The sequence below is a fragment of the Balaenoptera acutorostrata genome, chromosome 3, assembly GCF_949987535.1.
Source record: "Balaenoptera acutorostrata chromosome 3, mBalAcu1.1, whole genome shotgun sequence".
Classification (NCBI taxonomy): Eukaryota; Metazoa; Chordata; class Mammalia; order Artiodactyla; family Balaenopteridae; genus Balaenoptera; species Balaenoptera acutorostrata.
The window spans coordinates 5724356-5740789 of NC_080066.1; the positions used below are offsets into that span (position 1 = coordinate 5724356).

A 16434-nucleotide genomic window follows, 5' to 3' on the forward strand; every position below is an offset into this window, starting at 1 on the left:
GGTTTTGGTATCACGGTTTTGGTGGCCTCGTAGAATGAGTTTGGGAGTGTTCCTCCCTCTGCTATATATATATATATTTTTTTTAAATTTATCTTGGACAGATATAGCCTGTCAGGGACATAGACAGTTTCTGCATTTGTCTTACTTTTGGTATGTATGTATGTATGTATGTATGTATGTATGTATTTATCTATTTATGGCTGTGTTGGGTCTTCGTTTCTGTGCGAGGGCTTTCTCTAGTTGCGGCAAGTGGGGACCACTCTTCATCGCGGTGCGCGGGCCTCTCACTGTCGTGGCCTCTCTTGTTGCGGAGCACAGGCTCCAGATGCGCAGGCTCAGTAATTGTGGCTCACGGGCCCAGTTGCTCCGTGGCATGTGGGATCTTCCCAGACCAGGGCTCGAACCCGTGTCCCCTGCATTGGCAGGCAGACTCTCAACCACTGCGCCACCAGGGAAGCCCCCTCTGCTATATTTTGGAAGAGTTTGAGAAGGATAGGTGTTAGCTCTTCTGTAAATGTTTGATAGAATTTGTCTGTGAAGCCATCTGGTCCTGGGCTTTTGTTTGTTGGAAGGTTTTTAATCACAGTTTCAATTTCAGTGCTTGTGATTGGTCTGTTTACATTTTCTATTTCTCCCTGGTTCAGTCTCGGAAGGTTGTGCTTTTCTAAGAATTTGTCCGTTTCTTCCAGGCTGTCCATTTTATTGGCATAGAGTTGCTTGTAGTAGTCTCTCATGATCCTTTGTGTTTCTGCAGTGTCAGTTGTTATATTTTAACATTTTTGATTCTAATGAGTGGTTATAAAGTCCCCAGTGTTGCATATTGATGTAGCAGGCATTACGTGTATATTAGTTCTTTCTTTTCTTCTCTCTTCTGTGTTTCTCACAGAATCGAATAATTTAATTCAGCCTTTCATTTTAAACATGAGGAACTGCGCTCTAGACTAATCCAGCAATTTTTTATTTTCCTCATTATTCTCATGGAATTACAGTCCCGGTCTCACACTGCTTGAAACTTGGTATTCTAGCTGTGCTTGAGGCCCTTTATGTAACTGCCATATCTATTCAAGATAGAAAGGACTTTCCACTCAGGTTTATACTCTTTAATGATAGGCATCTCCACCATCTTGAAAAGAACACTCCCCTGACGTGTGAATATTGTTTTTCCAGTTTAGGAAGAATAAGCTCAAGAAGTAGAATCTGGAAACCTTGGTTAGAGTCTCAGTTATGATTTTGGGGGAGCGGGGAGTTTGTGGGGAACCTTAGAAAAATCACTTTACCTCTTGGCCACAGTTTCCGTATCTGTAAATTAAGGAGCTGAAGCTTTTTCCTATAACTGATTTCTGAAAGTACACCTATTTTAGGTTACACAATTAAAACAGTTTATGCTGGAAAAATTATTCAATACAGACAAGTTAAAAAAAAAAAAAAAAGCTGGGTTAGGGGGAGAAGGTAGGTACGTAGATATAGAATAAAATTGACTCTGGACCTGGAAGCTCTTACTCACCCTGAAAAAACTTTGCAGCAATTCCCTTTTAACGGGAGTTTCGAATCAGCTTACCTCCTTGAGGTGCTGATATTCTGCCTTGTGTGGTAGTTTTTTTATCGCCTCCCCTCGTTACAGAGTAAGCTCCTTGAGGGCAGTACCTGTGTCTCACGCGTATTCTGCCTTTGTCAACATAACTAAGTACCGTGCCCTGCAAACACTTTGTAATGCCCTGAGCCTTCGTTCATGTCATTCTCCTCATTCCCCAAGAGCAGTGAACAACCGTGAACCGTAGGTAGCTCACTGTGTTTTCCTCTTTAATTCTCCCAGGCATCTTCAGAATGGAACATTTTCCTTTGTCCTTTTTCCTGAAGGAGAGACTGTAAAGCAATGTGTTTGGATGGGGAGGATGTGGGCTTCATGTTGTCAGTAACGCGGTGCCTTCCTTGGGTCCAGCGTCTTTTGACTTAATGGCCCAGGAGACACAGAAGCCCCAGTCTGTGACCAGCTCATGGGGGTCCTCAGCACGTGTGAATTCTCTGCTCTTATTTACATAAAGGAGGACGTATCACATTGTTAAAAATCATCATATATGATAAATTGCTTTCTGTTGAATGAAAAAGCAGTTAATTATGCTTGAGTGACCATTTATCTGCAAATAGGACTCGGTCAAGTAACCAGTTTAGAAAACTTGCTACCAAAGAGTTTCCAACTCACCACAGTAGCTGGTTGGGGAGGAAAGGAAAGCTTTCATACCCTGGTGATTTTTTTTTTTCCCCCTGAAGTTTTAAATTATGAACGAAATTCAAAAGAAATGTTCTTTTATGATTCTGGGTGTGTTGATGAATACGATATTTGTATTACATCTTGGTGTCAAACGTTTTATTGTCTGCCTTCACTTAAATATACTGTCAGAAGCTGCATGCTTAAGAAGATCTGAATCTGCATCCTTCTAGCAGGGGTGCAATAACTTCAGCGTGTGGCGCGGGCAGGCATTTTAGTCACGCATCTTGGAGACACGGGACGCAGAGTGGCCAGCGTGGCTGCGTGGTGCTCACGTGCGGCCTCTCCCGCAGCCCCGCCGAGTCTCTGAATCCGGGTTATTTAGGGCTGTTGCTGTTTCTAGCCTACCGGGAGCCCAAATGGAAAAGCCTTTGGGACCATCCTGTATCTTCAGTTCAAATGAATTCTTCTTTGTAGTCAACGACTTTGGGAGGAATTGAATTCACAGAGGGTACTGTTTGCAGTGTAATCTGCAGACTTGCACCGAATTTGAAGGCTGCCCACCCTGGAATTGTAACACAAGTCAGAGGTGACCCTCTTTGAACATCCCAGAGGGTTTGGCTGTTCTCCCACTGCAGTATTTGATAGCTCAAGAGCCGTCCAAAAGGGGTAAACTAGGGACTTCCCTGGCAGTCCAGTGGTTAAGACGCTGCACTTCCAATGCGGGGCCGTGGGTTCGATCCCTGGTGGGGGAACTAAGATCCCGCATGCCGTGTGGCGAGACCAAAAAAACAGTAAACCGTTTGTCTTCTGAAGGTAGCGGTGTCTTTCCGATTGCTTCCATGGGAGCGCAGCCTGTGAAAGGAACTGACGGTTACAATCCAGGTTTTGGTGGCCAGTGTTCTAGAATCTTCCGTTGGGAACCCAAAGATGCCCAATTCTGACCTGCGACAAGGTGGCAGAAACTTTCAAGTCCCATATCACTGTGTGCGTTTCCAAGTCTCACTCCCCTTGTCTCATCCTGGCTGTGTTTTTTCCTCTGGATAGAAACGCCGTTCTGTGAAGCTAGAACTTTTTATCCTTTCTAAAGTGCCCCCAGAGGAGTAACTTGCTTCTGATTGCCAGACTGAAAACCGGAGAGGCGGTTTCCAGTGTGGTACATCATTGTGATATGGTGGGTCATTTGGGAAGTAGGTCTGCCATGTCGTCATCTGGTGCTGTGGATTTCATCCTGCTTACTTTTCTTTCCTCACACTGCCTACTTGATGCTGAAGAAGAAGGAAAGAAAAAAAAGACTGTGTCTGTTTTAAAAAATAACATCTGTTTCCACGTGTTATCTAGAAACCATGGTTCTTTTTCTAGGAGTTTAGCTAGTCCTGTGATTTTTCTGAATATATTCCATTGTAATACCGCCTGTTCCATCCGGTCCTGTGTCTTCTCTGTTTTCCATCTCTTCACTCAGAGAAGCCTAGAATTGCTTCCATAACCTCCAATTTCCATGTATCCTCCAAGTCCAGTTTCAGTGCCTTAAAGCATTTTTGGACGTGTCATCCCACAGTAGATGACGTCTCCTTCTTTTTTTGTTTTTTGACTGCACCACAGGGCTTAGTTCCCCGACCAGGGATCGAACCCTGGCCCCCTGCAGTGGAAGCGTGGAGTCCTAACCACTGGACCGCCAGGGAAGTCCCTGTGATGTCTCCTTCTGATCTCCTGTTATCCTTTCAGATACACTTCTCTTGTGCCCACGATCCTTTTATATCTTGCAGTTTAGGATTTCGGTGCGTATTCTGTGTCACCTAAATTGAGGGACCGTGTGGCATATCACGCAAACCAGGACAGTTTTGAGGGCAAGTGGGTGAAATCCAGGACTGTCCCAGTCTAACGGGGATGTACTGTTGACGTTACTTCTAACGGAATCTCCAAGGAAGAGACCATGGACACTCCGAGCATGCCTGGTAAATATCCAGTCCACGAGTGCCTGAATGGGTCCTTGATGGAAATTATTGGAGCAACCAGTTTCTTCTTGAGCATTTAGCATTTTCTTTCTTTTTTTAAAAAAATTTTTATTTATTTATTTATTTTAATTTTTTGGGCTGTGTTGGGTCTTCGTTGTTGTGTGCGGGCTTTCTCTAGTTACGATGAGCGGGGGCTACTCTTCGTTGTGGTGCACAGGCTTCTCATTGTCGTGGGTTTTCTTGTTGTGGAGCACGGGCTCCAGGCACGTGGGCTTCAGTAGTTGTGGCACGTGGGCTCAGTAGTTGTGGCTCACGGGCTCCAGAGTGCAGGCTCAGTAGTTGTGGTGCACGGGCTTAGTTGCTCCGCGGCACGTGGGATCTTCCCGGACCAGGGCTCGAACCCGTGTCCCCTGCATTGGCAGGTGGATTCTTCACCACTGCGCCACCAGGGAAATCCCGAGCATTTAGCATTTTCCAGCTGCTTCCATCCTTGACTGGAGAATAAACCATCATCAGTCACACATACAGTGCCAGCCACCTCACCGCGCCCCACCCCCTTCCCCTTCAAACAGCTCCCTCCCCACAGTTCTCTTTCCTACTGTTCGTTTTGGCCTGATAGAGTGTTCACCCACATACCATTTCTTTTTGTTTGTTTTTGTTTTTTGTTGTTTTGGTTTTTTTAAAATTTTTGAGTATAGTTGACTTACAATTTGTGTTAGTTTCAGGTGTACAGTGAAGTGAATCAGTTCCACGTACACGTATATCCACTGTTTTTTAGATTCTATCCCCATGTAGGCCATTACAGAGTATTGCGTAGAGTTCCATGTACCATACAGTAGGTCCTTGTTAGTTATCTGTTTTATATATAGTAGTGTGTATGTGTCAATCCCAGTCTCCCAATTTTTCCCTCCCCCACCTACATACCATTTCTTTTTTTGTGTTTTGGCTGCTTTGGGTCTTTGTTGCTGCGCGCGGGCTTTCTCTAGTTGCGGCGAGCAGGGGCTACTCTTCGTTGCAGTGCGCGGGCTTCTCGTTGTGGTGGCTTCTCTTGTTGCGGACCACAGGCTCTAGAGCGCAGGCTCAGTAGTTGTGGCACACGGGCTTAGTTGTTCCGCGGCATGTGGGATCTTCCCGGACCAGGGCTTGAACCCGTGTCCCCTGCATTGGCAGGCAGACTCTCAACCACTGCGCCACCAGGGAAGTCCCCACATACCGTTTCTAAAGGCTAGAGACAAAATGGTATCCAAGGCACGGCAGCAGTTAACTGAGTATGCCAACACAGTTTCTCAGTTATTTAGCTGACTTTTGGAAGTGCATCCTACTTTGAAAATGCCTCGGCAAAGCACTGGTTAATATTGCTTCAGGAATTTTAATATCGGTTTGTTGTCACTGTTCTGGTGCCGCTGCTTCCTGACAGTTCATGACTGGCAGGACCGTAAGGTACGATATTCCTGCAGCGGGAGATTTCCCAGTGTGTGGTTAGGGTTAGCAGGGCAGGTCAGTGGGGACAGCCTCGTTCCATTTCGCCCACATGATTGACTAGGGTGGCTATTGTACTTTTAAATAAGCCATTCTATTTTGGTAGACCTTTTCTCCTTCTTTTTTTAACACTGCAGTTTCCATAGGAAACCCACAATGGACTCACCATGGCCAAGTGGAGGGGAGTGGCAGGTTGCATGAATATGTCTGTTGGTCCTTGGTCTTTGCCTGTCACAGGCTTTGTGATTGATTCTGTGATTTCAATTCTGTCCAACCTAACTGCTCTCCCCGCAGACCCAGCCTGGAGTCCTTTGTTGCCCTAAATATTTCCTCAAAGATCTTTTATCAACTTTTTCTTTTCTGCTCTAATTTTTCTCCCTCTTACCTACTTTAGCATGTAGCCTTGTAACAATAATGAGAAAGAAAAATACATCTAGTGGTGTGATCAGGTGAAGCAACAAATGCATTTCTCTTCTCTATTTAAAAAAAAAAAGCACTTTCAAACTTACTCATTTTCTCCCCTGCTAAATGCTTGTAGAGAAGACAGAATGAAAAGATTGAAAAGGCCCAACTTTTCCTAATTAAATCTTTCATTGTGAATATTAGCTGGGAGAAGAGCAAAGTTTTTTTCTTTTTAATTATGGTAGTTGTGATATTTTAGGAAAAATTAAGGCAGGAGGCGATCACATTTTCAGGGGTTGTTTGCTTTTGTAATCAGAATTGATTTCTGTGACACTCAAATAGAGTGGTTTGCTAGTGTGAGAGGCTGCTAGTTGTCTGCCAGTTTTGGTTTGCCCCATCTTTGTGGGTTATAAAACCCCTAATTGTATCTGGCATGTGGTCACTTGGAATCCAGGCTATGTTTTCCCACCTCTTTTGCATCTAGGCATCACTGTATTACAAAATGTTGATTAACTGCTTGTAAATGGAAGTGCCATGTGCAGTTTCTTGGAAGAGTTGTAAAGGAGGAAGGCTTTTTTCCCCTTTCCGTCTTCCTAAGGGGAATGCAGGCATGATGGCTAAGCTCAGGCAGCCTTTTTGGAGCATGAGGTGGGATCCATGAATGGTTGAGCAACAAGATACCAGGAACCTCTGGACTGCCCGTGTGTAAGTGAGAGAGAAACTGTTGTGTAACTCCTGTTATTTGTGGTTTGTTCTCCTATGATACTGACCACTGTCTTAACTCATATATCTCTGAATCTGTTTCATCTGGTTTTGTATGAGGACAGCTCTTGGAGATTTTTTTGTCTTCATATCAGACTCTATGCCTCAGAGGTAAAGGAATGCTTTATCTGGTGGACAAGAACAGTATTAACTCTTATAAATACAAATGTGTGAGATGTTCTGCAGTGTCTAGAATCTAACTTGTCATGTAAGAAGCCATCATGGTGATGCTTTTAAAATCACAAAAATGCTCTTCCCCTGTGCTTTGCCTTTCTCTTCCTCCTCGCCTAAGGTTTCAATCCTGGAGCCAGTAAGTGCAACAGGAGAAGAGGCATTCAGGTGTTGGGGCGTGGGCGTGGTGGCCCAGGGCGGGGTGGGGAGCCTGTCTTGGGGGTCCAAGCCCAAGCAGGACCAGGGGCAGGAGGTTGGAGGTGCAGGTGAGGAGGGTGAGTGGACAGGTGTCCAGGTAGGAGGAAAGAGCATGGGGAGATGGGTTCCTGCATTAATACACGGGTGCATAGTTGAAAGAACCCAGAAGGTTCCACAGAGCCCACTCACCCAGGGAGTTAATAAGGGCACAGGACATAGCTTAGCAGGGGTTAGAAAGCACAGGCGAACATCAGGGTTCCCAGGGGCTCACTGGTGCAGCCCCCCAGGCTCGTTTCTTGGTTGCTCAGGGCATACTTTATCTCCAGGTAAGAACTTTCAAGACATAGTCAACGAAATGAGTCTGGGTGTTGGGAGTTCGTGGGCAGAAATGTCTAGCGCTGTCTTCTGTGCCCGACTGGTCAGGTGCCTCTAACCAGGTATAAGCCAGCGACCTACACATCCCTGGACATGTGAACAAGCTGGTCCTGGAGCCTCCAAGGTGTTTGCAACTTTGAACAGGACATGACACATCTCGAGCTCACCTACTCATCTGGATCTTGACCCAGAATCAGTGTCAGACTTCCAGGTGTCCCTGCAGGTCAGCATAGAGCCACCCCAACCCAGCTGTAAGATAACCCTGCTTCATGCAGTTATATGTAGGGGTATCAATGGCGTACGTAAGTAGGTTAAAAATAATGGACGCCAGAGTTCTCGCTGTTAGAGAAAGGAGTTAACAAATAGGAAACGGAGAAAATGAGAATGAACCGTGCAGTGTTGTATTGGAATCCATCTCTTGGTGTGAACTTGGGATTCAAGTTCAGATGTGTGTGTGTGGGTGAGTGTGTGTATTCTCTAATTCTGTGCACGGAGAATACTGAGCCCCAAAATAACAATGAGCACATCTAGTGCCCAGATTTTGGCTTGTAAGTACTATTTTCCACAGAATCAGCTCATTGGAGAAATGGCTGATTGATTCTAAGCCTGTGGCACCAAAAGTACAAGACGAGCTTGACTATCTCTTGCCAGAAAGCAGGGAAGTACTCAGAGAGTGATGGGGACACGTCAAAAGGACACTGGACATTTGGTGAAACTTGGTTGGGGGCTGAGGATTAGATGGTAATGATGTATCATGCTCAGTTTTTGACTTTGGTGATTATATTGTGGTTTTGCAGGAAAATGTCTTTGTAGGAATACCCTAAAGTTTATGGGACATCAAGCCAACAGCTTAATCTCAAATGGGTCAGGGCAGAAAAGCAGGTCTTTGCATTGTATTGTGAACTTTTCTCTAACTTTGTGAGAGGTTGAACAAAAGAAAAACACTCAAAAATTGTGGTCAGCGATGATACATGTTTTTTTCAAGGATGCTGGGGTCCAACCCTGAGACTTCTTGAGAAAAAATATTTGTTGTCTTATTCCTTTATGGAAAAAACTCTGTTGCATTTAAATAACGTTCTTATAGAAAGAATATTGGAAAAAATTTTAAATATGTTTCTTCACTAATACATCTGCGTTTAAAATTGTAATATAAAGTATACTGTATTTAATTAGTATATTTAGTATATTGTGTATAATCATTTAGCTTTTAATTTATATATAAATATTTAACATATAAATAAGTAAATAGGGGTGTGTGTATATATATATATAACTTATATATATATACCCACAAAAATAAAATATACATATAGCTTGCTGACCACGCAGTGAAGTTTTAGAACCCAAAGTAGAAGGCAGGTCACTTTTTTCCGTCTGGCTTTTTTTTTTTTTCCTTTTCTTTCTTTTCTTCTTCTTCTTCTTCTTTTTTTTTTAATGGATCTGTATGTATATTTTCTTTCTTGGTCGTTGGAAAAACCTTTTTTTCTTTTTAAAGCAGATCTAATCTTTTTCAGCAGACTAAGCCTCCATGATAATGTCCGAAATTGGTGAGCAATCCGCTGGTGCTTTGAAATGTCAGCCAAAGCTTGTTGAGAGGAACTTGTGGAAGGTTCTTACCGGGATCATCGGAGAGCCTGTAGCAGCGTTTCGGGGTTGACCGTGGGCTCGGGCGGTAGGGTGGTGCGGTCTCCCTGTCTCGATGCGATGGTTTGTTTAAGCGTGTGGGGAAGTGCGGGAGGAGTTGTCCCTCTCGGGGCTCTGGGCCGGGTCTCCTGACCGGTCCCCTTAGTGAGACGGGCTCTTGCGGCTGGACCACTGGGCCAGGCCGCCGAGCGGCACTAGCTGTGGCCCGCGTCGTGTCTGGCCCTCGCGATGCTCGTCGCCCTGCGAATGGCGTAGCTTCTCCTGATTTGCTTTAACATTGAACAGACAGTCCTCTGTGAACCCCTGCTTCTGTTTTTGTGAGCGGTAACACTCCACCCTGTGAAAGTAACTTAGCCCTTCACCCTGTAGGAGTGTAGGTGTACTTTGGGTACATTAACTGACTGTGTGATTTCTTGTTTTTCTTTTACAGTCACCCTGTCCCACATCACCCAGCTGGTCCTCAGTCACAACAAGCTAACAAGTAAGTCAACGCTGTCCTCTGTTACACAATTTCTGACGTTTAGGGGCTGTGGCAGTACTGCTGATTCTTCTGTTTTCCTTTAAAGGCACTAATGACAAATGATAATTTAGGCAGACCGAGAGGTTACTTGGGCGACGCTGAGGGACCGGAGCAGATGGTGGTCCTGTATTCTGTAGTTTGCTCTCTTTTGCGGATTCTTCCCTATCATGTGTGTAAACTGAAGAAAGACAGTGACATTGTGTGTCTGGAAATGGTCCCCTTAGGGCATGGTAAATGCTGCAGTGACCTGAAATGCTGAGACTTTCATTATTATTTCAAAAAAAAAAAAAAAAAACTTATCAAAAAGAGGAGGGCTTCCCTGGTGGCACAGTGGTTAAGAATCCGCCTGCCAGTGCAGGGGACATGGGTTCGAGCCCTGGTCCGGGAAGATCCCACATGCCACGGAACAACTAGGCCCGTGCGCCACAACTACTGAGCCTGCGCTCTAGAGCCCGTGAGCCACAACTACTGAAGCCCGCACGCCTAGAGCCCGTGCTCCGCAACAAGAGAAGCCACCGCAATGAGAAGCGTGCGCACCGCAACAAAGAGTAGCCCCCGCTCGCCGCAACTAGAGAAAGCCCGCGTGCAGCAATGAAGACCTAACGCAGCCAAAAATAATTAATTAAAAAAAAAAGTTAGAATAAGAGTTCTTTGCTTTCATTTATACTTTCTCCTCAAAAGGGGAAAATGTAACTGTTGCTATACTTTTCTTCCCTGCTTGATGGGGGAAGAAGAAAAGCCCAAAGTTGTAAAAATTATATAAACTTGCATCTGCGTTTTTCAAGTTCTTGAGTCTGGTTTCCAAGGAAAATTGTCCTGGGCATTGGCAGTGGTACGGTTAACGTATAGTAGATTTCATACCTCTTTGTAAAGCGTATCTTCTGTGAATAATTGTGGGCCATTTTATTTTTAGAGCTGTGGCTTTAAAGGTTTTAATGGCAGGGACCCACTCTGCCGTCTCATTTCTGATTGACGGTCACTTCTTTGTGCTTGCCATATTTCCTGCAGACTTGAATGATTTTTCTAATCATGTGGCCGGAATTTGTTAGGGAGCTTTCCACATCCAGTGAAACCAAGCAGAATGTCATGTTGAGGGATTTGTGTCCAAATTTATGTGTGTGTGTGCATTATATACAGCTCGAAGCAGTGTCACAGAGCTGTTGATTACTGAGAATTGAGTGGCAGTTAGGGCCCCTCGTGTGCAGCGGACAGGCATATTAGTTCATTTTTAGCAAAAAGCACATGTTTGTATGGCAAGGGCAGAGGGGCACAATTGTCATGTTTGCGTATTGGGGGCCCCAGCAACTGAAAGTGAGGCTGACAAGTCACGTGTGATCATTATTATAACAGGTAATATGCTGCCACTTTCATTGTTTTTGTAGCAAATGGTCCTACTCTTCACTGAGACCCTAATCCCAGTTCAGAGGGGATTTGCAGTTTGTTTTGGAGGGGGGACTGCATGATCCCTAAATTCCCCCAGATTTTGTGAGCAGAAATTCCCGAAGCTCTCTGTCGTTTAGCTCATGAACATATTTCTTAATTGCCAAGCTTACTACTGTTGTTAGATCTTGCACCATCATCAGAGCAAAAGTTTCCATTTAAACAAGAAAGCCAAACATGTTTTATTCCTATTACACCATTAATTGATCTGGTCCTTAAAAAATCTTTCAGGTGGTTGTAGTTTATTTCTTTTTAAATGTCCACAAAGAGAGAAATCTCAGGGATCAGGGGATCAATTCGTCTTTCCGGGCATGCAACATGAGATTAATTTGGGGAGGCATAAATACAGAGTTAAATTGTGTCTGCTGTTAAAGAGGTTCGCTGTGAATGGATCCAAACTTTTTATTTCTTTCTTCCCTTTTTTTTTTTCCCCCCTTTCTCCCATTTGAGACACTCTTGACCTAATCCAGTAAGCTCTAATTAATCGTCTTGGTAAATTCTGTTTCCAGCCACTGTGAGTGGTGTCAGTGACACCCGATCTGTTCCACTAAGGTCAAATTAGCATCTTTTACTATTTTTCTGGCATTTAAATGAATGGCTTTGCTATGGTTTTTCCAGTGTTTATAGTAAATATGTCCATTTGATGGAAATATAAATATGCATTACAGGGAGGTGGGTGAGCCCACCCTCCTGTCACTTTTTAGTGTAATCAGTGTCTTTCACTTTCCGTGGTTTTTAACGGGGACTGGCTGACAGCACCGCATTCAGACTCAGACTCAAACGATAAACCCCTCAGCGCTGCTTTCATCTTGCAGACGTATGTGTGTTTCTCTCTTCGTGTGCCAGTTACACTGTCGTGATGTCTCCTCTTGTGTACTTAGGGAATGAATCACCAGCTTCGTCACACTGGGATCTTGATCTGGGGACAGCTCTCGACTCCACGGACTGAGTCGGTACCTGTAGGGCCGTTGGAACAGTGTGGCACTCGCACCTTTTCATGCTGGTGGTTTTGACATCAGTGGGTCCGCTCAACGCAGTACGACTGAGGCCACGTGGAAGGGGGAAGCGGGCTGATGACCCCTAAATTCCCCAAGATTTTGCGAGTGGAAATTCTTGACGTTTCGACACGAGTTCGTAAACGTCTTTCAGAATTGTCAGTGTGATCGCTGTTAGAGGTTCCTCATTATCACAGCGACACGATTGACGTTTAAACCTGGGGCTTGGGGCCCTGCTGATGGGTTTTGGTGCAGTGACTGGGGGGTGACCCTGCCGGCAGCAACTTGCCCGGGGACACGTTCCCCCGATGCACTGAGGGAGTGGGAGGCCGGGTTGCGAGTGAATCTTTTCCTTCTGCGTTTTTGCTGTGACTGGGCGGGTAGCTCTCTGGGCCCCGGAAGGAGGTGCTTTTCTGGCTTCAGAGGAAAGCTGAGGTTCTGACGCCAGGCTGCCCCGCCCCTCCCTTCCTCCCTTGCCCGCCCCCACCCTCCGCCCATCCTCCTCCCGCTCCCCTGCCCGCCAGGGTCAGCCGGAACGCTCTCTTCCCCTAGTGCCTGTTGTTCATAGACTCTTGACACCAGCCTGGCCCTTGTCCTCCTGTTGCTTCCTGTTCCTTCCTCTCCAGAGTTATCTTAAGCTTTGTTGAAGGCAGGGACCATGTCTTGTTCTTTTTTTTTTTTTCTTCATATTTATTTATTTATTTGGCTGCACCGGGTCTTCATTGCCACCTGCGGGCTCTTAGTTGCGGCATGCGCACTTTTAGTTGTGGCATGTGGACTCCTTAGTTGTGGCATGTGGACTCTTAGTTGTGGCATGTGGACTCCTTAGTTGTGGCATGTGGGCTCCTTAGTTGCGGCATGAGGGATCTTAGTCCCCCAACCAGGGATGGAACCCGGGCCCCCTGCGTTGGGAGCACGGAGTCTTAGCCACTGGACCACCAGGGAAGTCCCTCTTATTCTGCTTTAAGGCCTGATGCTGCGTGCACAGCCACTTCCCAGTCAGTCCTCATGGAAAGCAGTAGCGGTTGCTGGGAGGGAGCAGACAGGGCCAGCAGGGCCGGGGGGAGGTAGCTGGCCTCCATGAAGTGGTCAGTGCAGGAACCCGGTAGTTTCCTCAGGATCAGCTGCTTAACGGACTTGGTTAGTTGTGACCACTACACGCTTCTGTTTCTGAACTACTCACGGGCTCATTTCAGATGCGCTGGGCTGTGAGTACTCTAGAGAAGCAGAACCGTAGGTCCTGGAAATTGCTGTCTGCGTCCCCTTCATAGGGGCCCTTTCATCGGTAAGGAATGATGTGCTAGCAGGGTACAGGCAGACCTCGCTTTATTGCACCTGGCAGGTATTTGCGGTTTTTTGGGGAAATTGAAGGTCTGTGGCAACCCTGCGTCGAGCAAGGCTGTTGGCACCATTTTTTCCTACAGCATTTGCTCACCTGGTGTCTCTGCGTCACACTTTGGTAATTCTCACAGTATTTCAAACCCTCCACCAGCAAAAAGATGACAACTCGTTGAAGGCTCAGAGGATGGTTCGCACTTTTTTTTTTTTTTTTAGCAATAAAGTACTTTTTAAGATATGTACATTGTTTTTTAGACATAATGCTTTGCACACTTAATAGATGACAGGATAGTATAAACGTAACTGTGACAGGCACCAGGAAGCCAAAAATTCGTGTGACTCAGTTTACTGCAGTAATCTCTTTACTGTGGTGGGTGGTCTGGAACCAAACCTGCATTGTCCCCAAGGTGTGCCTGTGCTCCTCGGGGACACCTAAGGATCCACGGTGGGGAAAGCTGGTATCATGACCACCCATGGGTGTTTTTTTTCCACCCAGCGACCCTTGTGGGCTCAGCTGAGTTTCACTTCTCCAAAGGGAAGTGAAGACCTATACTATCCTAGGTCTCCAGGTTTGGGACCTGCTACTCTTTCACTTAGTTTTATATACTTAAGGTCCCAGATGATTTACTAATATTTTCATGCAGTGAATTGTAGGTTAAGTTTCTTGAAATTAGGAACCCTGTCATATGCTTATATATTGTACCATCCCACAGCAGTGCCAAAAGCGTGCAGAACATGAAATAGACACTCAGTTAATGCCGGTTGATTAGTGGGTTGGTAGGTGGTACGTTTTGCTAAGTCCCAGCAGTCCGAGGTGATAGACTTGCTTGCTCTCAGTGTTTCTAAGACAGGGACGCAGCATTATTTCAAAGGTGATCTTCCTGTGTCTCTGCTCTCCTGCCTTTGTGATGACCCTCCCTTGTAATAAGCCAGTGTTAGATGAGTCTTTTTCAGCCTGCGCCTTACCTGATCCCTGGTTTTTATGGTATTTGGGAGTATTAGCTTTGTAAATGTTTTTCTGCTTGTTTTCAGTCTTGAAGAGGAATTTCTTTCTGAGACAACCATTTTAAGACTTGTCCACTAGAGGTCACTGTTGGGATACGTTACTTTTTTTTTTTTTTCCTCCTCATCTTGTACTAAAAGATTAGAAACCAAATTTGTGTTGTCAGACGAAATTTTTTTTGCAAGCTTCTAGGCTCCGTCCAACAGGGATGTTACTACTGCCATTTCCATAATGCAGTTTTGCCATAATTAATGTAGATAAGGAGGTATGTTATTTTTCTGTTTGGCTCCCAAAATTTAAGTATACATTCAGTGTCACGTGTCATTTTTAGTGTTTATTGTGGATACTTTCTCATGTTAGAAACTTTTCTTCCAGTCTGTTTAAAGTGAGAGGATTTTATTGCCTTTTATAGTATTTTTCGTATTGAGTATATATGAGATTTTTTTTCTCCTGTGGAAGAAAGAAGTTTAAAATATATATGTATGTGACTAGATTTTAATTTAAAAATAACCGTGCATTTTGTGCGTATTTAGACTGATTCTTTTACTGAATGCCACTGTGTAGGGAAGAATACTATGCATTGTGATATGAATTACATTCTGCATCACTGATAAAACAGTCTCTGAGCATTAATTTTTTTAATGTGATGTTTTTCTTAATTTTAAAAAGAATTTCATTCTTACAGCCAAACCTATGTACAAATATTGCCAGCACCTTAAATATGACAACAGTATTTATTTTCATTTTGTGACCCATGCGTGTTAAGGACTAAACCCTCATCATTTTCTGCAAGATGCAAAGGATGTCTTTTTGCTTTGCGCAAACACTGAGCAACCAGCTCTATGTAAACCTTTCATAAGTGTGGGTCTCTGAATGTAATTGTTTAGTTTTATACTTTGAACTTTTAACTGTCATGTAAAACATTCTCTTGAGATATTAGCAGCTTTGCCGGCCATTTGAAGCCTTAACTCTGACCCTGTCTTGTCATTTAATGTGTCGGAAATGGCTAGGCAGGCAGTAAACCTAAGTGTGATGGCAAAACTTATTTCTTTTTTTTAATGGACTGTTTCTTATTAGTTATAGCTTATATATGAATTCAAAATTACAGTGAACAAGACAATACTAGGGTATTTTCTTTAGTGATTTCAGTAACTTCTTTATAAAGATAATATTCTAAACACATGGAAGCTAATGTAATGTTTTAAGATTTTATGCAGATGTATATATTGATAGGATCTCTACTGTACGTGTTATTATAAAGGAATTAAGGAGCATGTTTTGCATGAAAATATTGCAGTCTCAAAATACGCAGGTCCAATTATAACGAAGAAAAGTAAGCAGTTTTTAAAAAGCATAATAAATTGAAACCCTTTCCGACAGACATAATAGATTGTTGAGATGAATGAGAAAAATTAACTGTCCCAACTTATAAGAATGACCTTCACCAGCCTTCCAGCACCTTCCTATTGCCAAGTGTCTAGTTATTGCCTCTTTCATAGATTATTTGTCATGCTTTATGCAAAAGTTCTTGTGCATGGCTTGTATGAAATTAAACTATGAGAGAGAATATGCAAAATAAATCGCCTCTCTGTCATGAATTTACCTTGTGACAGTATCAAAACAACTTGCTGTTTGCATTTTAACAGAGTACGAATGTATTTATAATACAGAGGCTTTGATCAATAGCTTATTTTTTTAATTAGTGCACATTCATCAGTTTGTTCCTGGGCCATCATTTGAAAGATTGGATTGGAAAAAATGTATACATAGTATTGAGCCAGACAGCTATTAATTGAACAGTATCTTTCCAATGGTGCCACTGGTTAGGTACCGTTTAAAAAATCGCCTGTGGTTGGGAGTTTGTTGTTTTGGGTTTTAGTAAGGAAGCATGCAGGGCCGTCACATGGAAGCATCTGTTGGCCCCGTGGTCCAGAACCAGCACAGTC

General features: G+C 44.1%; 1 protein-coding gene across 3 annotated transcripts in view; it reads left to right on the forward strand.

Moving 5' to 3' along the window:
• RSU1 (Ras suppressor protein 1) overlaps positions 1 to 16434 on the forward strand; it is a 203821-nt gene that overhangs the window by 15574 nt on the left and 171813 nt on the right. For all 3 annotated transcript variants that reach the window (XM_057543611.1, XM_007196418.2, XM_007196417.3), the window contains exon 3: positions 9623 to 9673. In XM_057543611.1, the coding sequence (XP_057399594.1) occupies positions 9623 to 9673 (51 nt within the window). The remainder of the gene's footprint in view (positions 1 to 9622; positions 9674 to 16434) is intronic.